This window comes from Oncorhynchus mykiss, chromosome 7, assembly GCF_057628025.1.
Source record: "Oncorhynchus mykiss isolate SJ-2025 chromosome 7, ASM5762802v1, whole genome shotgun sequence".
Lineage (NCBI taxonomy): Eukaryota > Metazoa > Chordata > Actinopteri > Salmoniformes > Salmonidae > Oncorhynchus > Oncorhynchus mykiss.
The window spans coordinates 82,533,165-82,558,538 of record NC_143028.1 but is presented as its reverse complement, the minus strand read 5'-3'; the positions used below and the strand labels follow the sequence as shown (position 1 = coordinate 82,558,538).

At 45.5% G+C, this 25,374-nt stretch overlaps 1 protein-coding gene across 2 annotated transcripts in view; it reads right to left on the bottom strand.

Annotated features, from left to right (window-relative positions):
* Positions 1 to 16,788: 16,788 nt before the first annotated feature.
* Positions 16,789 to 25,374, bottom strand: part of LOC110528678 (deoxyribonuclease gamma) — a 38,671-nt gene continuing 30,085 nt past the window's right edge. For both annotated transcript variants that reach the window (XM_090242095.1, XM_036984304.2), the window contains exons 4-8: positions 22,233 to 22,345; positions 21,879 to 21,991; positions 20,781 to 20,938; positions 20,400 to 20,496; positions 16,789 to 19,742 (exon numbers count right to left, since the gene is read on the bottom strand). In XM_090242095.1, the coding sequence (XP_090098221.1) occupies positions 19,674 to 19,742; positions 20,400 to 20,496; positions 20,781 to 20,938; positions 21,879 to 21,991; positions 22,233 to 22,345 (550 nt within the window). In that variant the 3' untranslated portion in view covers positions 16,789 to 19,673. The remainder of the gene's footprint in view (positions 19,743 to 20,399; positions 20,497 to 20,780; positions 20,939 to 21,878; positions 21,992 to 22,232; positions 22,346 to 25,374) is intronic.

Genomic DNA, 25,374 nt, shown 5'->3' with positions numbered 1-25,374 from the left:
GGTTCAAATCCCCAGGAGCCCAACGGTAGACTGGGTTCAAATCCCCAGGAGCCCAACGGTAGACTGGGTTCAAATCCCCAGGAGCCCAACGGTAGACTGGGTTCAAATCCCCAGGAGCCCAACGGTAGACTGGGTTCAAATCCCCAGGAGCCCAACGGTAGACTGGGTTCAAATCCCCAGGAGCCCAACGGTAGACTGGGTTAAAATGGTGTAAGGCCTTACTGGTAGTTAGGATAGTAGAATACACAACAAGCAGTTTACATATGGCTGTGCATCAGCAGTTTACATATGGCTGTGCACCAGCAGTTTACATATGGCTGTGACTCAGCAGTTTACATATGGCTGTGAATCAGCAGTTTACATATGGCTGTGAATCAGCAGTTTACATATGGCTGTGAATCAGCAGTTTACATATGGCTGTGAATCAGCAGTTTACATATGGCTGTGCACCAGCAGTTTCCTCATGTCTGATAACATTTTATAGATTGGTAGTTAGTCTAGTTAGTCTAGCCAGTTATCTAAACTTGTAGTAATTATGGCCGACTTACCGACCGGGCACACGGGGCACGTGCCTAGGGGACCTAACCTCCCAGGGGGCCCCTGTTAATTTGGTTAGTCACCTGGACCACCCTAGAACCTTCCCCACCACCCCTCCCTCCGACCCCCAGTTAACTTAACCCCTGACCATGAGGCCCTGGTCAAAAGTAGTGAATCATAAAGGGAACCATTTGGGACACTAGAGCATTCAATTGAAGAGCAAAATCTGCAGAGTCAAGAGAACCAGATTTTAGTCATCTGAACAGTGCCCCCTATACACTGTTGCAAAACCTTTTTGTCCTTGTTCCTAGGTCATCAACAGTGAAGCCCCCCCCCCCCCCCTTTTACTCTAAAATCCCCATTCTGATGATATTATCGTGGGTATATCCCAAAGGGCACCCTATTCCTTATGTAGTGCACTACTTTTAGACCAGGGCCCATAGAGTGCACCATCCAGGGTAGAATAGTTTGCTATTTGGGAACGCAGAGGGTGAATGAATAGCTTCCCTGTATTTCAGATTAGAATACTTTGGGCACTGATTCAGACTTCCTGGATGTATTTTTTTTTTATAGAGATTATATTAAAACAGGAATTTAGGAACACTATGTTTTTGTTTCTCCCTTTTCATTATGAAATTAAATGAATTGCATTTTTCTTTGAAGCCTTCTGGTAAAGAAACTATTTCTGTAGTGCGTCGTCTCTGGGCAGATCACTACTCTGATAGACAGACGTAGGCACCCACCGGTTTCTAGTGCGTCGTCTCTGGGCAGATCACTACTGTGATAGACAGACGTAGGCACCCACCGGTTTCTAGTGCGTCGTCTCTGGGCAGATCACTACTCTGATAGACAGACGTAGGCACCCACCGGTTTCTAGTGCGTCGTCTCTGGGCAGATCACTACTCTGATAGACAGGCGTAGGCACCCACCGGTTTCTAGTGCGTCGTCTCTGGGCAGATCACTACTGTGATAGACAGGCGTAGGCACCCACCGGTTTCTAGTGCGTCGTCTCTGGGCAGATCACTACTGTGATAGACAGGCGTAGGCACCCACCGGTTTCTAGTGCATCGTCTCTGGGCAGATCACTACTCTGATAGACAGGCGTAGGCACCCACCGGTTTCTAGTGCGTCGTCTCTGGGCAGATCACTACTCTGATAGACAGACGTAGGCACCCACCGGTTTCTAGTGCATCGTCTCTGGGCAGATCACTACTCTGATAGACAGGCGTAGGCACCCACCGGTTTCTAGTGCTGAGCGATAAGTGCTGTTTTGAGGTTGTTTATATTTTTTTTTAAACATGAAATGCTCTCTGCATTATGTGGGTCGACTGCTGTAACAATACTGAATAAAACAATATATACAAGTCCCAGGGTGGTGGTGACTGTCCATCACGTATTCACATTACTTCAATACAATATTTAATTTGTGTACATTACATTTGTTTTATTATTTAATTCCATGGCATCTAATTTATATCTTAGTAGTTCAAAGTATTAATAACATGACTGAATACCAATCCCTCTCCAAACTGCTCTTAATCCCTCTACAAGCAACTGCTCTTAATCCCTCTACAAGCAACTGTTCTTAATCCCTCTCCAAGCAACTGCTCTTAATCCCTCTCCAAGCAACTGCTCTTAATCCCTCTCCAAGCAACTGTTCTTAATCCCTCTCCAAGCAACTGCTCTTAATCCCTCTCCAAGCAACTGCTCTTAATCCCTCTCCAAGCAACTGCTCTTAATCCCTCTCCAAACAACTGTTCTTAATCCCTCTCCAAGCAACTGCTCTTAATCCCTCTCCAAACAACTGTTCTTAATCCCTCTCCAAGCAACTGTTCTTAATCCCTCTCCAAGCAACTGCTCTTAATCCCTCTCCAAGCAACTGTTCTTAATCCCTCTCCAAGCAACTGCTCTTAATCCCTCTCCAAGCAACTGCTCTTAATCCCTCTCCAAGCAACTGCTCTTAATCCCTCTCCAAGCAACTGCTCTTAATCCCTCTCCAAGCAACTGCTCTTAATCCCTCTCCAAGCAACTGTTCTTAATCCCTCTCCAAGCAACAGGTTCTTAATCCCTCGCCAAGCAACTGCTCTTAATCCCTCTCCAAGCAACTGTTCTTAATCCCTCTCCAAGCAACTGCTCTTAATCCCTCTCCAAGCAACTGCTCTTAATCCCTCTCCAAGCAACTGCTCTTAATCCCTCTCCAAGCAACTGTTCTTAATCCCTCTCCAAGCAACTGCTCTTAATCCCTCTCCAAGCAACTGCTCTTAATCCCTCTCCAAGCAACTGCTCTTAATCCCTCTCCAAACAACTGTTCTTAATCCCTCTCCAAGCAACTGCTCTTAATCCCTCTCCAAACAACTGTTCTTAATCCCTCTCCAAGCAACTGCTCTTAATCCCTCTCCATCTCAACATTGAGATTCAAAAGTTGCAAGTAAGATGTGCAAATAAATTTTGCAAATTTGTTGCATGATGTGTAAAACATTGAGCGAAGGTCGTAAACTTGTAACTTGACATTTGAATACCTTCAATGAGATTTGCGTAATTTATTTTCCGAGTTATTACAAGTCCAATTTACGACTGAGTATTCTGCTGTGAATCAAAAAGTACACCAGATTTTTCATCTGCGCTCAGAGTTCAGTCACTGTTGTCACGTTGCCAAGAGGCTTTGTAAACTTGTAGAACATTATCTACATTTGTAGATTCTTTCAGCAGTTTGGGGGCAGGACTCTTTACTCCTGATCAATCAGTCAAAAGCCCAGTTTCTCAGATCCACATTAAGCCGACAGTATTCCTGGATTTATTTTATTTTTTTGCAATGGAGATTCTTGTAAAATATCAATGCACAGTATGCTCCCTCAGTGAGAAAACAGTACTCTATAACTACAGTTCTCCCTCAGTGAGAAAAACAGTATGCTCCCTCAGTGAGAAAACAGTTCTCCCTCAGTGAGAAAACAGTATGCTCCCTCAGTGAGAAAACAGTTCTCCCTCACAGTGAGAAAACAGTTGTCCCTCACAGTGAGAAAACAGTACTCTAGTACTACAGTTCTCCCTCACCTTGAGTAAACAGTACTCTCTCTATAACTACAGTTCTCCCTCAGTGAGAAAAACAGTATGCTCCCTCAGTGAGAAAACAGTTCTCCCTCAGTGGGAAAACAGTTCTCCCTCACAGTGAGAAAACAGTTCTCCCTCACAGTGAGAAAACAGTTGTCCCTCACAGTGAGAAAACAGTACTCTAGTACTACAGTTCTCCCTCAGTGGGAAAACAGTTCTCCCTCACAGTGAGAAAACAGTTCTCCCTCACAGTGAGAAAACAGTTCTCCCTCAGTGAGAAAACAGTTGTCCCTCACAGTGAGAAAACAGTACTCTAGTACTACAGTTCTCCCTCAGTGGGAAAACAGTACCTCTAGTACTCCAGTTCTCCCTCACAGTGGGAAAACAGTACTCTATAACTACAGTTCTCCCTCACCTTGAGTAAACAGTACTCTCTCTATAACTACAGTTCTCCCTCACAGTGAGTAAACAGTACTCTAGTACTACAGCGCCATCATCTTGACAGGAAGCAGAACTGCTCTGTTGCTGTGTGTTCGCGTTCTGTCCTGTTCTGCAGTTCTGTCAGATGGGGGCGCTGTGAGTTTGGCTGGTGAAACATCCTCACACTCTCACACAGATGCACCTGCCCCATAACATATTGGTCTCTGATTAGAGAGAGAGAGAGAGAGAGAGAGAAAGCTCCAAAAAGACAGGCAGAACAGTAATAACAATCTGACCATACTAAGAGAGGAGCTGCAGGAGCAGCTAGATCACCACTCTATGACTTGCCCTCACACAGCAGAGGAGACCAGCTCAACCAGCCAGGCTTCCCCAGCCCTGCCCTCACACGGCAGAGGAGACCAGCTCAACCAGCCAGGCTTCCCTAGCCCTGCCCTCACACAGCAGAGGAGACCAGCTCAACCAGCCAGGCTTCCCCAGCCCTGCCCTCACACAGCAGAGGAGACCAGCTCAACCAGCCAGGCTTCCCTAGCCCTGCCCTCACACAGCAGAGGAGACCAGCTCAACCAGCCAGGCTTCCCCAGCCCTGCCCTCACACAGCAGAGGAGACCAGCTCAACCAGCCAGGCTTCCCCAGCCCTGCCCTCACACAGCAGAGGAGACCAGCTCAACCAGCCAGGCTTCCCCAGCCCTGCCCTCACACAGCAGAGGAGACCAGCTCAACCAGCCAGGCTTCCCCAGCCCTGCCCTCACACAGCAGAGGAGACCAGCTCAACCAGCCAGGCTTCCCCAGCCCTGCCCTCACACAGCAGAGGAGACCAGCTCAACCAGCCAGGCTTCCCCAGCCCTGCCTGCTGCACCCCTCCTTCCCAACCCACTGACAGCGGCACCGGCACAGACCTGCCACACCCCAGCTCCAACACCCAACACCAACACCCACCATCCCACCCTCGATCTGGACTGTCTCTATGACCATGTTCAACCGGACAAGGAGACAGTCCCCACCACCCCACCCTCGATCTGGACTGTCCCTATGACCATGTTCACCTGTACAGGGAGACAGTCCCCACCACCCCACCCTCGAACTGGACTGTCCCTATGGCCATGTTCACCTGTACAGGGAGACAGTCCCCACCACCCCACCCTCGAACTGGACTTTCCCTATGGCCATGTTCACCTGTACAGGGAGACAGTCCCCACCACCCCACCCTTGAACTGGACTGTCCCTATGGCCATGTTCACCTGTACAGGGAAACAGTCTCCATCCTTGCCAACACTCTCCATCCTTGCCAACACTCAAGGACGTCGATTTAAACCGCAGCCCGACCTCTCCACCCAGGAACAGCGGAGCAATCTCCACCCCTCCGAGATCACAGAGACAACACCCACGACCAGCACCATGGACCCCCCAGCCACTACCACAGCACCACCAACCTCAATGCCCACCACAGCCAGCGCAGCACAGACCACCCCAGCCCAGCTTCAGAGCTACCCAGACGAGGCCTCCCACCCTCCTGCGCCCCACCGCAGACCCACACTTGGAGGAGCCACAGCCCAGCAGGCAGAGCTATGCACAGGCTGTGAGAGGAGCAACTGGCCCAGCCCCCACCAATGAAATGAGTGACATTAAACAAATGCGGAGTCTACTATTCTCACATCTCGCTCATCATCACTCAATACCTAGGTTTACCTCCACTGTATTCACATCCTACCATACCTTTGTCTGTACATTATACCTTGAAGCTATTTTATCGCCCCCAGAAACCTCCTTTTACTCTCTGTCCCAGACGTTCTAGATGACCAATTCTTATAGCTTTTAGCCGTACCCTTATCCTACTCCTCCTCTGTTCCTCTGGCGATGTAGAGGTAAATCCAGGCCCTGCAGTGCCTAGCTCCACTCCTATTCCCCAGGAGCTCTCTTTTGATGACTTCTGTAACCGTAATAGCCTTGGTTTCATGCATGTTAACATTAGAAGCCTCCTCCCTAAGTTTGTTTTATTCACTGCTTTAGCTCACTCTGCCAACCCTGATGTCCTAGCTGTGTCTGAATCCTGGCTTAGGAAGACCACCAAAAATTCTGAAATTTTCATCCCTAACTACAACATTTTCAGACAAGATAGAACTGCCAAAGGGGGCGGTGTTGCAATCTACTGCAAAGATAGCCTGCAGAGTTCTGTCCTACTATCCAGGTCTGTACCCAAACAATTTGAACTGATTGCCCCCATCTATTTTCAGAGTTCGTACTGTTAGGTGACCTAAACTGGAACATGCTTAACACCCCAGCCATCCTACAATCTGAGCTTGATGCCTCAATCTCACACAAATTATCAATGAACCTACCAGGTACCACCCTAAAGCCGTAAACACGGGCACCCTCATAGATATCATCCTAACCAACTTGCCCCCCAAATACACCTTGTTTTCAACCAAGATCTCAGCGATCACTGCCTCATTGCCTGCATCCGTAATGGGTTAGCGGTCAAACGACCTCCACTCATCACTGTAAAACGCTCCCTGAAACACTTCAGCGAGCAGGCCTTTCTAATCGACCTGGCCGGGGTATCCTGGAAGGATATTGACCTCATCCCATCAGTAGAGGATGCCTGTTCTTTTTTTAATTTAAATGCCTTCCTCACCATCTTAAATAAACATGCCCCATTCAAGAATTTTAGAACCAGGAACAGATATAGCCCTTGGTTCTCTCCAGACCTGACTGCCCTTAACCAACACAAAAACATCCTATGGCGTTCTGCATTATCATTGAACAGCCCCAGTGATATGCAACTTTTCAGGGAAGCTAAAAACCAATTTACACAGGCAGTTAGAAAAGCCAAAGCTAGCTTTTTCAAGCAGAAATTTGCTTCCTGCAACACAAACTCAAAAACGTTCTGGGACACTGTAAAGTCCATGGAGAATAAGAACACCTCCTCCCAGCTGCCCACTGCACTGAAGATAGGAAACACTGTCACCACCGATAAATCCACTATAATTGAGAATTTCAATAATCATTTTTCTACGGCTGGCCATGCTTTCCACCTGGCTAACACCTGGCTACCCCTAGCCCGGTCAACAGCACTGCACCCCCCACAGCAACTCACCAAAGCCTTCCCCATTTCTCCTTCTCCCAAATCCAGTCATCTGATCTTCTGAAAGAGCTGCAAAATCTGGACCCCTACAAATCAGCCAGGCTAGACAATCTGGACCCTTTCGTACTAAAATGATCTGCTGAAATTGTTGCCACCCCTATTACTAGCCTGTTCAACCTCTCTTTCGTATCATCTGAGATTCCCAAAGATTGGAAAGCAGCTGCGGTCATCCCCCTCTTCAAAGGGGGGGACACTCTTGACCTAAACTGCTACAGACCTATATCTATCCTACCCTGCCTTTCTAAGGTCTTCGAAAGCCAAGTCAACAAACAGATTACCGACCATTTCGAATCCCACCATACCTTCTCCGCTATGCAATCTGGTTCCAGAGCTGGTCATGGGTGCACCTCAGCCACGCTCAAGGTCCTAAACGATATCTTAACCGTCATCGATAAGAAACAATACTGTGCAGCCGTATTCATTGACCTGGCCAAGGCTTTCGACTCTGTCAATCACCACATCCTCATCGGCAGACTCGATAGCCTTGGTTTCTCAAATGATTGCCTCGCCTGGTTCACCAACTACTTCTCTGATAGAGTTCAGTGTGTCAAATCGGAGGGCCTGTTGTTCGGGCCTCTGGCATTCTCTATGGGGGTGCCACAGGGTTCAATTCGTGGACCGACTCTCTTCTCTGTATACATCAATGATGTCGCTCTTGCTGCTGGTGAGTCTCTGATCCACCTCTATGGAGACGACACCACTCTGTATACTTCTGGCCCTTCTTTGGACACTGTGTTAACAACCCTCCAGGCGAGCTTCAATGCCATACAACTCTCCTTCCGTGGCCTCCAATTGCTCTTAAATACAAGTAAAACTAAATGTATGCTCTTCAACCGATCGCTACCTGCACCTGCCCGCCTGTCCAACATCACTACTCTGGACGGTACTGACTTAGAATATGTGGACAACTACAAATACCTAGGTGTCTGGTTAGACTGTAAACTCTCCTTCCTGACTCACATCAAACATCTCCAATCCAAAGTTAAATCAATAATTGGCTTCCTATTTCACAACAAAGCATCCTTCACTCATGCTGCCAAACATACCCTTGTAAAACTGACCATCCTACCAATCCTCGACTTCGGCGATGTCATTTACAAAATAGCCTCCAATACCCTACTCAATAAATTGGATGCAGTCTATCCCAGTGCCATCCGTTTTGTCACCAAAGCCCCATATACTACCCACCACTGCGACCTGTATGCTCTCGTTGGCTGGCCCTCTCTTCATCCTCGACGCCAAACCCACTGGCTCCAGGTCATCTACAAGACCCTGCTAGGTAAAGTCCCCCCTTATCTCAGCTCACTGGTCACCATAGCAGCACGCGCTCCAGGAGGTATATCTCTCTGGTCACCCCCAAAACCAATTATTTCTTTGGCCGCCTCTCCTTCCAGTTCTCTGCTGCCAATGACTGGAACGAACTACAAAAATCTCTGAAACTGGGAACACTTATCTCCCTCACTAACTTTAAGCACCAGCTGTCAGAGCAGCTCACAGATTACTGCACCTGTACATAACCCATCTATAATTTAGGCCAAATAACTACCTCTTCCCCCTACTGTATTTATTTATATATTTAGCTCCTTTGCACCCCATTATTTCTATCTCTACCTTACACATTCTTCCACTGCAAATCTACCATTCCAGTGTTTTACTTGCTATATTGTATTTACTTTGCCACCATGGCCTTTTTTTTGCCTTTACCTCCCTTATCTCACCTCATTTGCTCACATCGTATATAGACTTGTTTATACTGTATTATTGACTGTATGTTTGTTTTACTCCATGTGTAACTCTGTGTTGTTGTTTGTGTCGAACTGCTTTGCTTTATCTTGGCCAGGTCGCAATTGTAAATGAGAACTTGTTCTCAACTAGCCTACCTGGTTAAATAAAGGTGAAATAAAAAAAATAAAAACGTGATTGGCCGAGGGTCATGGATGCTCACATGTGATAGGCCGAGGGTCATGGATGCTCACATGTGATAGGCCGAGGGTCATGGTAAGATGAGCACAAGAACTCCACCATCCTCACACTACACCCAGCCAAGTGTCATGACACAAATGCTATATTTAATGATAAACAAATTACATTTGCATAATAAGAGTTTACGTTAATTGAAAAATCCTATTTTAATAGTTATTGTTGGATTGTGAGTGTTTGTCTCATTTTGAAGGTAAAGAAAAAAAAGGTATGAAATCTTTTTACGTTGCATGTTGGAATGTACAAGGATTGAAGCCCTCTGCTTTTGGGCTAAAGAGCAGAATCCCAGACTTCCTGAAAGAAATTAATGATGTTGATATTGTAGTACTACAGGAAACATGGTGCAGAGGTGATGTTTCCACTGGCTGTCCACTAGGTTATAGGGAGATAATCCTACCACCCACTAAAATAAAAGGAATCAAACAGGGCAGAGACTCAGGGCAAGGCAGAGACTCAGGGCAGGGCAGAGACTCAGGGCAGGGCAGAGACTCAGGACAGGGCAGAGACTCAGGACGGGGCAGAGACTCAGGACGGGGCAGAGACTCAGGACAGGGCAGAGACTCAGGGGGAATGCTAATATGGTATAAATCTGAACTAACTCATTCAATCAAATTGATCAAAACAGGATAATTCTTTATCTGGTTAAAAATCAAAGAGGCCATCTTGACAGATAAAAACGTCTTCCTCTGTGCCACATACATTCCACCCTCAGAGTCACCCTACTTCAATGAAGAGAGTTTCTCCATTCTAGAGGGGGAAATTAGTCACGTTCAGGCCCAAGGCAACGTGCCGGTCTGTGGAGACCTGAATGCTAGAACAGCAGAAGAACAAGACACTATTAACAGTCATGGGGATAAACACCTACCAGGAAGCAACAACCTTTCCCTCCCCACATACAGACAGGAAGCAACAACCTTTCCCTCCCCACATACCCACACAGAAACAACTATGGAGTACAGCTCGTGAAGCTCTGTGGAACACTGGGTCTGTACATAGTCAATGGTAGGCTGAGAGGGGACTCTTTTGGTAGGTACACCTACAGCTCTGTGGAACACTGGGTCTGTACATAGTCAATGGTAGGCTGAGAGGGGACTCTTTTGGTAGGTACACCTACAGCTCTGTGGAACACTGGGTCTGTACATAGTCAATGGTAGGCTGAGAGGGGACTCGTTTGGTAGGTACACCTACAGCTCTGTGGAACACTGGGTCTGTACATAGTCAATGGTAGGCTGAGAGGGGACTCTTTTGGTAGGTACACCTACAGCTCTGTGGAACACTGGGTCTGTACATAGTCAATGGTAGGCTGAGAGGGGACTCTTTTGGTAGGTACACCTACAGCTCTGTGGAACACTGGTCTGTACATAGTCAATGGTAGGCTGAGAGGGGACTCTTTTGGTAGGTACACCTACAGCTCTGTGGAACACTGGGTCTGTACATAGTCAATGGTAGGCTGAGAGGGGACTCTTTTGGTAGGTACACCTACAGCTCTGTGGAACACTGGGTCTGTACATAGTCAATGGTAGGCTGAGAGGGGGACTCTTTTGGTAGGTACACCTACAGCTCTGTGGAACACTGGGTCTGTACATAGTCAATGGTAGGCTGAGGGGACTCTTTTGGTAGATACACCTACAGCTCTGTCGAACACTGGGTCTGTACATAGTCAATGGTAGGCTGAGGGGACTATTTTGGTAGGTACACCTACAGCTCTGTGGAACACTGGGTCTGTACATAGTCAATGGTAGGCTGAGGGGACTCTTTTGGTAGATACACCTTCAGCTCTGTCGAACACTGGGTCTGTACATAGTCAATGGTAGGCTGAGGGGACTATTTTGGTAGGTACACCTACAGCTCTGTGGAACACTGGGTCTGTACATAATCAATGGTAGGCTGAGAGGGGGACTCTTTTGGTAGGTACACCTACAGCTCTGTGGAACACTGGGTCTGTACATAGTCAATGGTAGGCTGAGAGGGGACTCTTTTGGTAGGTACACCTACAGCTCTGTCGAACACTGGGTCTGTACATAGTCAATGGTAGGCTGAGGGGACTATTTTGGTAGGTACACCTACAGCTCTGTGGAACACTGGGTCTGTACATAGTCAATGGTAGGCTGAGAGGGGACTCTTTTGGTAGGTACACCTACAGCTCTGTGGAACACTGGGTCTGTACATAGTCAATGGTAGGCTGAGAGGGGACTCTTTAGATAGGTACACCTACAGCTCTGTGGGACACTGGGTCTGTACATAGTCAATGGTAGGCTGAGAGGGGACTCTTTTGGTAGGTACACCTACAGCTCTGTGGAACACTGGGTCTGTACATAGTCAATGGTAGGCTGAGAGGGGACTCTTTTGGTAGGTACACCTACAGCTCTGTGGAACACTGGGTCTGTACATAGTCAATGGTAGGCTGAGAGGGGACTCTTTTGGTAGGTACACCTACAGCTCTGTGGAACACTGGGTCTGTACATAGTCAATGGTAGGCTGAGGGGACTCTTTTGGTAGATACACCTACAGCTCTGTCGAACACTGGGTCTGTACATAGTCAATGGTAGGCTGAGAGGGGACTCTTTTGGTAGGTACACCTACAGCTCTGTGGAACACTGGGTCTGTACATAGTCAATGGTAGGCTGAGGGGACTCTTTTGGTAGATACACCTACAGCTCTGTCGAACACTGGGTCTGTACATAGTCAATGGTAGGCTGAGGGGACTCTTTTGGTAGATACACCTACAGATCATCCCTTGGCAGCAGTACTGTAGACTACTTTATCACTGACCTCAACCCAGAGTCTCTCAAAGCGTTCACAGTCAGCCCACTAATCCTGAATCCTGTGGATACCCCAATTACAGAAGAAGAATTATTGGAAAAACTATGCACTCTCCAACCCAAAAAGGCCTGTGGTGCTGATGGTATTTTAAATGAAATGATCAGATATACAGACCACGAATTAAAATTGGCTATACTCAAACTCTTCAACATTATCCTCACTGCAGGTATTTTCCCTGATATTTGGAACCAATCTATAAAAATGGAGACAAATTTGACCCAAATAATTAGAGGAATTTGCGTTAACAGCAACTTGGGGAAAATTCTCTGCAGTATCATAAATAGCAGACTACGTTTCCTTGACAACATCCTGAGCAGAAGCCAGATTGGATTTCTAAAATAATATCATACAACAGACCACATTTACACCCTCCACACTTTAATTGACAAACATGTAAACCAAAACAAAGGCAAAATCTACTCGTGTTTTGTAGATTTCAAGAAAGCATTTGATTAAATTTGGCACAAAGGTATTTTTTTATAAACTAATAGAAAGTGGTATTGGAGGGAAAACATGTGATTTTATTAAATCAATGTACATTAAAAACAAATGTGGTTAAAATTGGCATCAAGAAAACAGACTTCTTCTCTCAGGGACGGGGAGAGAAACAGGGCTGCCCAATAAGTCCAACACTATTTAACATCTACATTAATGAATTAACAACAACAAACAGACTTCTTCTCTCAGGGACGTGGAGTGAAACAGGGCTGCCCAATAAGTCCAACACTATTTAACATCTACATTAATGAATTAACAACAAGCAAACAGACTTCTTCTCTCAGGGACAGCCGAATATGTGTCCTGCCACAACCTGAGGGACAGCCAGTGAAAAGTGCAAAGTAATGTGGATAATATTTCCCATCTTGTTTTGTTTTGTCTTTCATACCAGGTCATGTGTCTTCTCAGTCATGTTGAGACTGGTCTACTACCAGGTCATGTGTCTTCTCAGTCATGTTGAGACTGGTCTACTACCAGGTCATGTGTCTTCTCAGTCATGTTGACACTGGTCTACTACCAGGTCATGTGTCTTCTCAGTCATGTTGACACTGGTCTACTACCAGGTCATGTGTCTTCTCAGTCATGTTGACACTGGTCTACTACCAGGTCATGTGTCTTCTCAGTCGTGTTGACACTGGTCTACTACCAGGTCATGTGTCTTCTCAGTCGTGTTGACACTGGTCTACTACCAGGTCATGTGTCTTCTCAGTCATGTTGACACTGGTCTACTACCAGGTCATGTGTCTTCTCAGTCGTGTTGACACTGGTCTACTACCAGGTCATGTGTCTTCTCAGTCGTGTTGACACTGGTCTACTACCAGGTCATGTGTCTTCTCAGTCGTGTTGACACCGGTCTACTACCAGGTCATGTGTCTTCTCAGTCATGTTGACACTGGTCTACTACCAGGTCATGTGTCTTCTCAGTCGTGTTGACACTGGTCCACTACCAGGTCATGTGTCTTCTCAGTCATGTTGACACTGGTCTACCATTGCTTTAATGTATTGTTGTTGTTCTCATTAATATTGTTGTTGTTGTTAATGGTGATCCCATGTCCACTACTACTCTTATTATTACTATCACCATTTCTTTATATATATATAGAAATATTTTATATATAAATATATATTTTTCTTTGTATATATGTATACTTTGGCAATGTAAGTAATAATGAACTTGCCATGTCAATAAAGTCAATTGAATTGAAATTGAGAGAGCCACAGAGAGAGAGAGCGAGAACGATTCCCAAACCTTCCATAACAAAGCCATCACCAACAGAGAGATGAACCTGGAGAAGAGTCCCCTAAACAAGCTGGTCCTGGGGCTCTGTTCACAAACAGAAACAGGCCCCACAGAGCCCCAGGACAGCAGCACAATTACACCCAACCAAATCATGAGAAAACAAAAATGTAATTACTTGACACATTGGAAAGAATTAACAAAAGAAACAGAGCAAACTAGAATGCTATTTGGCCCTAAACAGAGAGTACACAGCGGCAGAATACCTGACCACTGTGACTGACCCAAAATTAAGGAAAGCTTTGACTATGTACAGACTCAGTGAGCATTGACTTGCTATTGAGAAAGGCCGCCGTAGGCAGACCTGGCTCGCAAGGGAAGACAGGCTATGTGCACACCCGATTTTGATAAACTCCCATATCTACTGGGTGAAATACCACAGTGTGCCATCACAGCAGCAAGATGTGTGACCTGTTGCCACGAGAAAAGGGCAACCAGTGAAGAACAAACACCACTGTAAATACAACCCATATTTATGTTTATTTTCCCTTTTGTATTTTAACTACTTGCATATTGTTACGACACCATATATAGACATGATATGACATTTGTAATGTTTTTATTCTTTTGGAGCTTTTGGAAGTGTAGTGTTTAATGTACATTTTTTATTGTTTATTTCACTTTTGTTTATCTATTTCACTTGCTTTGGCAATGTAAACATACGTTTCCCATGGCAATAAAGCCCCTTAAATTGAAATTGAATTGAGAGAGAGAGAGAGGTCAAACTGCTCTTTCAGTCAGTCTCACCACTCTGAAGCCAGCCACCCGCTACAGGACAGTCTAGAACAGTAGAACCAACCAACCAGTGCAGGAATAGCCTGTTCTCCAGACTGTCTAGAACAGTACCGGGCATTCTAGAACAGTCCGAGCATTCTAGAACAGTACCGGGCATTTTAGAACAGTACTGGGCATTCTAGAACAGTACCGGGCATTCTAGAACAGTACCGGGCATTCTAGAACAGTCCGGGCATTCTAGAACAGTACCGGGCATTTTAGAACAGTACTGGGCATTCTAGAACAGCACTGGGCATTCTAGAACAGTAAAGGGCATTCTAGAACCGCAGACCTGAGGATGAGAAACCTCCTGACCACCCAGAACCAGAACTGTTACCGGAAGTAGATCGTGAAGGAGTGTTACACCCGCCTGGCAGAGCCATCAACGACGAGACTTCCCCACCAGCTTTGTCCCTCGCAGGGCCAAGGAGCAGCTAGGGCTGTCTCTCTAAACTCCCCCTGTCCACCAACAAGACTGTCCTGCCTCCTGTGTTATCCACCCTGGAGAGGAGGAGAGCTGCCTCCTGTGTTATCCACCCTGGAGTGGAGGAGAGCTGCCTCCTGTGTTATCCACCCTGGAGTGGAGGAGAGCTGCCTCCTGTGTTATCCACCCTGGAGTGGAGGAGAGCTGCCTCCTGTGTTCCCCACCCTGGAGAGGAGGAGAGCTGCCTCCTGTGTTATCCACCCTGGAGAGGGGAGAGGCTGCGGTGCCCAGGGACAGGTGAGTGAATAAATTAATGAATACATTTGACAGATTTGAAATACATCCGTTGGAGCACAACACTTGATCCTGCTAACGACACCTAAATGTGTGGTGACCTAAATCATAGGAGACTACGTCACCTTGAGCTTAATGAGCAGAAGGAAGTAAACTTTTAAGATGGGCCAGTTTCCCAAACACATGCTCAGAAATGTTTTAGAAAAATATACAGTACAATTTCATATAAAAAAAATGATTGAGGATTAAAAACACATTAAAATCTAGTGCCATGGTGGTCCTTGTTACCCTGTCCCAGGTCCTGGGACGTTAGTGTCTTCATGGGACGTTAGTGTTTTCATGGGACGTTAGTGTTTTCGTGGGACGTTAGTGTCTTCGTGGGACGTTAGTGTCTTCGTGGGACGTTAGTGTCTTCGTGGGACGTTAGTGTCTTCGTGGGACGTTAGTGTCTTCGTGGGACGTTAGTGTCTTCGTGGGACGTTAGAGTCTTCGTGGGACGTTAGTGTTTTCGTGGGACGTTAGTGTCTTCGTGGGACGTTAGTGTCTTCGTGGGACGTTAGTGTCTTCGTGGGACGTTAGAGTCTTCATGGGACGTTAGTGTTTTCGTGGGACGTTAGAGTCTTCGTGGGACGTTAGTGTCTTCGTGGGACGTTAGTGTCTTCGTGGGACGTTAGTGTCTTCGTGGGACGTTAGTGTCTTCGTGGGACGTTAGAGTCTTCGTGGGACGTTAGTGTCTTCAGCAATGATCTTCCAAGGTTTTGCACACTGGGTAATCACATTCAGATCGACATCACATTGATATCGACATCCCTATTCTATTCTATTCATTATTTAACCAGGGAAATCACATTCAGATCGACGTCAATATATGTTTTTCTATGAGAAATACAGTTGATGTCGGAATTTTACATACACTTAGGTTGGAGTCATTAACTCATTTTTCAACCACTCCACACATTTCTTGTTAACAAACTATAGTTTTGGCAAGTCGGTGTCATGACGTTGCCATCTTTGGGTACAGCAAGCCCCATCCCCCTCTCCCTGCCTCCTACAACTAGGCTGCTGAGGTCAGAGAGGTCGTAAATTGCTGGAAGAGATGATCTCCTCATGGCCACAGTATAGAGACAGAGTGAATTTTCATAGAGAACAAAGGAATTTCTTCCACCTCACAGAACTTGAGGTCCGAACAACGTTTACGTTCCGGAGAAGGTATAAAAGATGGGTGAAGAATCCAACTACGAACTGGTCCGTTTGGTACAACTTGGGGAAGCTCATGGGAGACGGTGCGGCCCACATTACCATAACGCTGTTTACAGTGGGGCAAAAAAAGTATTTAGTCAGCCACCAATTGTGCAAGTTCTCCCACTTAAAAAGATGAGAGAGGCCTGTAATTTTCAGCATAGGTACACTTCAACTATGACAGACAAAATGAGAAAACAAATCCAGAAAATCACATTGTAGGATTTTTTAATGAATTTATTTGCAAATTATGGTGGATATGGGATATACCAAATATATTCTCTGATATAGGAAATACCAAATATATTCTCTGATATCGGATATACCAGATATATTCTCTGATATAGGATATATCAGATATATTCTCTGATATAGGATATACCAAATATATTCTCTGATATAGGATATACCAAATATATTATCTGATATAGGATATACCAAATGTATTCTCTGATATAGGATATACAGACATATGTTAGCTATAAATAATGTTCCTTAAAAGAACACTGCTACATGACATATTACAAACTGGTTCAACTGAGGAAATAATCATTTACATTTGGATAAGCCATTTGCATGTCGTCAGGTGTTTTTAACATGACTCTGGTACCCTATTCCCTATATAGTACACTACTTTAGACCAGGGCCTTATTCCCTATATAGTGCACTACTTTAGACCAGGGCCTTATTCCCTATATAGTACACTACTCCCTATATAGTCCACTACTTTAGACCAGGGCCTTATTCCCTATATAGTGCACTACTATAGACCAGGGCCCTATTCCCTATATAGTGCACTACTTTAGACCAGAACCCTATATAGTGCACTACTTTAGACCAGAGCCCTATTCCCTATATAGTGCACTACTTTAGACCAGAACCCTATTCCCTATATAGTGCACTACTTTAGACCAGAACCCTATTCCCTATATAGTGCACTACTTTAGACCAGAGCCCTATTCCCTATATAGTGCACTACTTTAGACCAGAACCCTATTCCCTATATAGTGCACTACTTTAGACCAGAGCCCTATTCCCTATATATAGTGCACTACTATAGACCAGGGCCCTATTCCCTATATAGTGCACTACTTTAGACCAGAACCCTATTCCCTATATAGTGCACTACTTTAGACCAGAGCCCTATTCCCTATATAGTGCACTACTTTAGACCAGAACCCTATTCCCTATATAGTCCACTACTTTAGACCAGGGCCTTATTCCCTATATAGTGCACTACTATAGACCAGGGCCCTATTCCCTATATAGTGCACTACTTTAGACCAGAACCCTATATAGTGCACTACTTTAGACCAGAGCCCTATTCCCTATATAGTGCACTACTTTAGACCAGAACCCTATTCCCTATATAGTGCACTACTTTAGACCAGAACCCTATTCCCTATATAGTGCACTACTTTAGACCAGAGCCCTATTCCCTATATAGTGCACTACTTTAGACCAGAACCCTATTCCCTATATAGTGCACTACTTTAGACCAGAGCCCTATTCCCTATATATAGTGCACTACTATAGACCAGGGCCCTATTCCCTATATAGTGCACTACTTTAGACCAGAACCCTATTCCCTATATAGTGCACTACTTTAGACCAGAACCCTATTCCCTATATAGTACACTACTATAGACCAGGGCCCTATTCCCTATATAGTACACTACTATAGACCAGGCCCCTATTCCCTATATAGTGCACTACTTTAGACCAGAACCCTATTCCCTATATAGTGCACTACTTTAGACCAGAGCCCTATTCCCTATATATAGTGCACTACTTTAGACCAGAGCCCTATTCCCTATATATAGTGCACTACTATAGACCAGGGCCCTATTCCCTATATAGTGCACTACTTTAGACCAGAACCCTATTCCCTACATAGTGCACTACTTTAGACCAGAGCCCTATTCCCTATATAGTGCACTACTTTAGACCAGAGCCCTATTCCCTATATAGTGCACTACTTTAGACCAGAACCCCATTCCCTATATAGTACACTACTATAGACCAGGGCCTTATTCCCTATATAGTACACTACTATAGACCAGAGCCCTATTCCCTATATAGTACACTACTATAGACCAGAACCCTATTCCCTATATAGTGCACTACTTTAGATCAGGGCCTTATTCCCTATATATAGTGCACTACTTTAGACCAGATCACTATTCCCTATATATAGTGCACTACTTTAGACCAGGGCCTTATTCCCTATATATAGTACACTACTTTAGACCAGAACCCTATTCCCTATATATAGTGCACTACTTTAGATCAGGGCCTTATTCCCTATATAGTGCACTACTATAGACCAGGGCCCTATTCCCTATATAGTGCACTACTTGGTAATAGGATGGCAGGAAAAAGCTGCCATGTGATGCAGTAAACAAAGCATGGGGAGAAGAAAAGCAAGATGCTTCAAATGAGCTGGTCACAGGCACAGCTGGTCGCCTAGCAACAAGGAAACACACACATTAACCTCTGAGTGGCTGGAGCAAAGTACGCCAACGTTATTATAGGAAACTAAAACTAATCATGAAAAAAATATTTATTAAAAAAATATATATATATAATTAAGAAACCCACTTTAAAAACTAAAACTGTACTGAAACTATTATTTTTGATTCCAAAACTAAACTACATGAAAAACCCACTATGTTTAGTTTTAGATTTTTTTTCTAATGGGTTTTTCAAGCTTTTGAATCTGTCAGGTAAATGCTGTCAGGAGATGTTTCAATAGGCCTGTTTCTCTGGGTCTAGGTCTGTCTAATCTGTAATGCAATCTGTAATAATCTATAATCTAGGTCTGAGACAACTAGAAATACAACCTACAACACATACATGCCTCCTAGCTATTAGCCACCCAGGCTAACACTAAAACTAAATAATATCAAAAACCAAATAGAAATGTTTTTAGAAAACTCAAATAGAATAAAAACTACTAGATTAAGTCAACAACAACAAAAAAATACTAATAGAAATAAAAACGAATATAAAACACAAAAGTATAATAATCTTGAAGCACAGAGTGCAGCTCAGTGACCATGCTTCTGGGATTAATTAGCTCTGGACTGGAGCAAAGCAAACACTGCAGGACGCACACAGACCACCCGAGGGACACCGAGACGTCCTCAGGACGGTACCGTTACGAGGACAAGACGTTAACCCTTATTCCTCGGAGCGGCCTTCACAGTGATGCACACTGGGTAGTGGTCACTCACCGCCAGGGCCTGGAACACACAAACACACACCATCGGAGGATTTAACACTGACACCATCAGAGGATTTAACACTGACACCATCAGAGGATTTAACACTGACACCATCAGAGGATTTAACACTGACACCATCAGATGATTTAACACTGACACCATCAGAGGATTTAACACTGACACCATCAGAGGATTTAACACTGACACCATCAGAGGATTTAACACTGACACCATCAGAGGATTTAACACTGACACCATCAGAGGCTTTAACACTGACACCATCAGAGGATTTAACACTGACACCATCGGAGGATTTAACACTGACACCATCAGAGGATTTAACACTGACACCATCAGAGGATTTAACACTGACACCATCAGAGGATTTAACACTGACACCATCAGAGGCTTTAACACTGACACCATCAGAGGCTTTAACACTGACACCATCAGAGGCTTTAACACTGACACCATCAGAGGATTTAACACTGACACCATCGGAGGATTTAACACTGACACCATCAGAGGATTTAACACTGACACCATCAGAAGATTTAACACTGACACTGTTTTACATTCAGACGTTTTGGATCTCTAGTTGGTACAGTCTACATTAGATGCATTTCAGATCTGTCAAGAGAGAGAGAAAGAGAGAGAGAGGAGAGGGTGCTATACCTGTAGCTCGGTTAGTCCGTAGGCCCGTCTGAAGTCAAACACATCCAGAGAGGTTGGGTTGACTGCCTGGATCATCTTGTCCCCGTGGAGGACAACCCTATTGACAGACAGAGGAACAAGGATGGGATCAGACAGGAGCAGGAGAACCATAGAGCAGAAAGAGAAATCCTAAAGAAGACGTTCTGGCTGATGAACAGTTACGTTGACATCCAGCACCTGCTCAGTATACTGATCGGGTTGGCTCCTAGGTCACATTACAAGTCTGTTTAACCCGCTGAGCTTAAAGCTTAACCACATTCGTTACACTCAAAGGGAAGCCATAGGGATGTGCACGGGATTGTATGACCCCTGATGTATGTTTCTATGGCAATGCCCTCTGACCTGTCATAGGCACAGTCTGTGGACTCCTTTACGGTGGTGTCGATGGTGTCACCCGTCAGCCACAGGAAGCTGCTGTCAGACCGCAGGCGGATGCTGCTCCACTGCTTCTTGGGTACGTAGCCGCAGGCCGCATTGAAGTCGCCCATGATGATCACATTCTGAAGAAAGGAGATGTGAGATTGAGCATGGAAACTACCACAGGTGTGCAAAGTACATTGGACACAAAAAAAACATGCTCAATGGAGATTTTTTTTTGCACCAAAATAATCTGTTTTAATCTTGTACCGATTACAGTTTACATTGAACACAAATTTGGTTTAGTAAGGTGTCATTTTAGGGCCTTTTTTTCACCATTTATAGAAATGATATCTGCTAATACCCATAGTAATCTGAACATTTATTACAAATACACACTATTACAAATTCACACTGTTACAAATACATAATTGTTACAAATATCTCATTGTTACAAATATCACACACCATGGAGAGCATTGATCTCTACTGTTGGTGGTGACTGTTGTGGTTTACCAGTGGAGTTATATGAGCTTGTAGCTATTTCTGGGAGATACTGTATGTTGTAATAAACTTTACCTGTGCATGTTTTTTTTACAGGGGTGAAATCAGAAATGATACAACTACTGATAAACCACTAGGAAGGTGGTTTCTGGCATTTCTAGGGAGTTTTTCCTAGCCACCATGCGTCTACATCTGCATTGCTTGCCGTTTGGGGTTTTAGGCTGGGTTTCTGTGTAGCACTTTGTGACGTCGGCTGATGTAAAATGGGCTTTATAAATACATTTGATTGATTGATAGGAAATTATTAAACTGCTGATAGACTACAACTATATATATATATATATATGTGTGTGTGTGTGTGTGTGTGTGAGTATATATAGGATATAGGTCAGTCCAAACCAAGATAGGTAGGTGTATGTGTGTGTGTGTATAGGAAATAGGTCAATCCAAACCATGGTAGGTAGGTGTGTGTGTGTATATATAGGATATAGGTCAGTCCAAACCATGGTAGGTAGGTGTGTGTATATATAGGATATAGGTCAGTCCAAACCATGGTAGGTAGGTGTGTGTGTGCTCTACCTTTGAGGTCCATCGTTGCTTGACATCTTGGAACACATCATACAGTTCATTTATCTCCCTGACGGACGTCTCTGGAGTGGTGTGGATCGGGATGATCACAAAGTCCTGGACGGCTGCAGGGAAAGAGGGATACTTGTTGTCCCAAGCAACTTTTACAGCTGTGATACAATATGCCAGTTTAACCTACTGCCTTCTAACTGTCAAAGCAACTTGCCAATTCGGTATTTCTTCTTCGCTGTTAAAACTGCGAGCAAGAATTGTAATTGAAGTGTAGCTCTGCAGTGAAGTGGTCCTGCCCCGATAACATCTAGTCTAACGGTAATAATGTGTTGGTTAGTTCAGCCAGACAGTCACCTGTTTTGGGGGAAGAGAACCAGACGATGAAAGGTTCCCTGGAGAAGGCATCCTCATCTCCAGGTTGGGTGTCAGGGTACTGGTACACTTCCTTCACTGACACCAGCCTCTGTCTGAGAAACACATGTCATCACACTTCCTTTAGTACTAGTTCAAGTGCTTTGCTTATGGTCTGTGACAGTTCTCAGGCCCATACATGCACTGTAAAAAAAATGTAAAAAATCATCCTACTGTTATTTCGGTAATATACTGTAAGCCGGTTACATGTAAATTACTGTAAAAAAAAAGTACAGTATGTTAATGTAAATTCCAAATAAACTTTGCCGTAAAGTTGACCAAAGTTTATTTGGAATTTACAGTAAATTACATATTACTGTAAAATCAACAGTATTTTGTTTTACAGTGTGTTTATAACAGGTCTAAAAGAAAGCAAAATCCTTAAGATTTTGATAAAATGTCCATATCAGAGAGCAGGACTGATACGTGTTGAGTTGCTTATAGCTGATGATACACTGGCAATGTTTTGAGCCAACGTTGCCGAGCAACAGAGTTGGGTATGAGACCCTAGCGCAATGATCTAGCTCTGGTCTGCACTAACTAGCTCTGGGCCAGGGCATATAGTAGCTAGCTAGCACACTAGCTCTGGTCTAACTCTGGTCCGCACTAGTTGTGGTCTAGTTCTGGTATGCACTAACTAGCTCTGGGCCAGCTCCGGTTCAGAGTGTAGCTAGTAGCCAGGTGGCTCTGTTCCACACTAGCTCTGGTCTAGCTAACGTCAGCACTAACTAGCTCTGGGCCAGCTCCGGTTCAGAGTGTAGCTAGTAGCCAGGTGGCTCTGTTCCACACTAGCTCTGGTCTAGCTAACGTCAGCACTAACTAGCTCTGGGCCAGCTCCGGTTCAGAGTGTAGTTAGTAGCCAGCTAGCTCTGGTCCACACTAGCTCTGGTCTAGGTAGCGTCTGCACTAACTAGCTCTGGGCCAGCTCCGGTTCAGAGTGTAGCTAGTAGCCAGCTAGCTCTGTTCCACACTAGCTCTGGTCTAGCTAACGTCTGCACTAACTAGCTCTGGGCCAGCTCTCGTCTTCACAAATTGGCTCTTGTCCAGGATATAGATAGTAGCTAGCTAGGTCTGGTCTACACTAACTAGCTCTAGTCCTGGGCGTACTTAGTAGCTAGCTTGGGTCCAGCTCTGGTCCAGGGCGTACAGACGGACTCAACTTCAATAAAGCTTTATGCTAGAGTTTACCACAGTTAACTACTCATACTACTGTTATTGCAGTAACTACCACTACTACTACTGCCACAGTCACCACTACTACCACTAGCATTACAACTCGCCCATTATAATCCACAATAACAACTCCACACCTACAAACCACCCCAAAATGCCTCACTATAACTATAAGCTATGAAAACCCTATTCCTACCATTCCTACCACCTCCACTTCTTTAATTACCATGAAAAACACTTAGAGGAACAACACATATCAATAACTAAAGTTTTAAATTAGATTTACCAAATATTGAAATAATAATAGTTTCCACCACCGACACAAAGTCACGTGACTTTGTTGGTGATTCTTCCCTGGTTACCATAGCAACATTTGCGCTTACTGTTTTTTAAAATTTTTATTAAACTAATTCTTATTTACATTGACAGCCTACCAGGGAACAATAGGTTAACTGCCTTGTTCAGGGGCAGAACGACATATTTTTACCTTGTCAACTCGGGGAATCCAACTAGCAACCTTTCAGTTACTGGCCCAACGCTCTAACCACTAGGCCACCTGCCTCCCCCCTCTAACCACTAGGCCACCTGCCGCACTAACCACTAGGCCACCTGCCTCCCCCCTCTAACCACTAGGTTACCTGCCTCCCCCTCTAACCACTAGGTTACCTGCCTTCCCCTCTAACCACTAGGCCACCTGCCTCCCCTCTAACCACTAGGCTACCTGCCACCCCTCTAACCACTAGGTTACCTGCCTCCCCCTCTAACCACTAGGTTACCTGCCTTCCCCTCTAACCACTAGGTTACCTGCCACCCCTCTAACCACTAGGTTACCTGCCTCCCCCTCTAACCACTAGGTTACCTGCCTTCCCCTCTAACCACTAGGTTACCTGCCTTCCCCTCTAACCACTAGGCTACCTGCCGCCCCTCTAACCACTAGGCTACCTGCCTCCCCCCTCTAACCACTAGGCTACCTGCCGCCCCTCTAACCACTAGGCTACCTGCCGCCCCTCTAACCACTAGGCTACCTGCCACCCCTCTAACCACTAGGCTACCTGCCGCCCCTCTAACCACTAGGCTACCTGCCACCCCTCTAACCACTAGGCTACCTGCCGCACTAACCACTAGGCCACCTGCCTCCCCCCTCTAACCACTAGGCTACCTGCCGCCCCTCTAACCACTAGTCTACCTGCCGCACCTCTAACCACTAGGCCACCTGCCTCCCCCCTCTAACCACTAGGTTACCTGCCTCCCCCTCTAACCACTAGGCTACCTGCCGCCCCTCTAACCACTAGGACACCTGCCGCCCCTCTAACCACTAGGCTACTTGCCTCCTCTAACCACTAGGCTACCTGCCTCCTCTAACCACTAGGCTACCTGCCGCCCCCCTCTAACCACTAGGCTACCTGCCTCCTCTAACCACTAGGCCACCTGCCGCCCCTCTAACTACTAGGCTACCTGTCTCCTCTAACCACTAGGCTACCTGCCACCCCTCTAACCACTAGACCACCTGCCGCCCCTCTAACCACTAGGCCACCTGCCGCCCCTCTAACCACTAGGCTACCTGCCCCCTCTAACCACTAGGCCACCTGCCGCACTAACCACTAGGCCACCTGCCGCCCCTCTAACCACTAGGCCACCTGCCGCCCCTCTAACCACTAGGCTACCTGCCCCCTCTAACCACTAGGCTACCTGTTGCCCTAACCACTAGGCTACCTGCTGCCCCTCTAACCACTAGGCTACCTGCCGCCCCTCTAATCACTGAGTACCACTCTTCATATTTTCAAGCATGGTGATGCTGCATCATGTTATCAGTATGCTTGTCATCGGCAAGGACTAAAGTTTTTTTTTAAGGATAAAAATGTACGGAATACAGCTGTAAGCACAGGCAAAATTGTAAGACTTACCTGTAGAT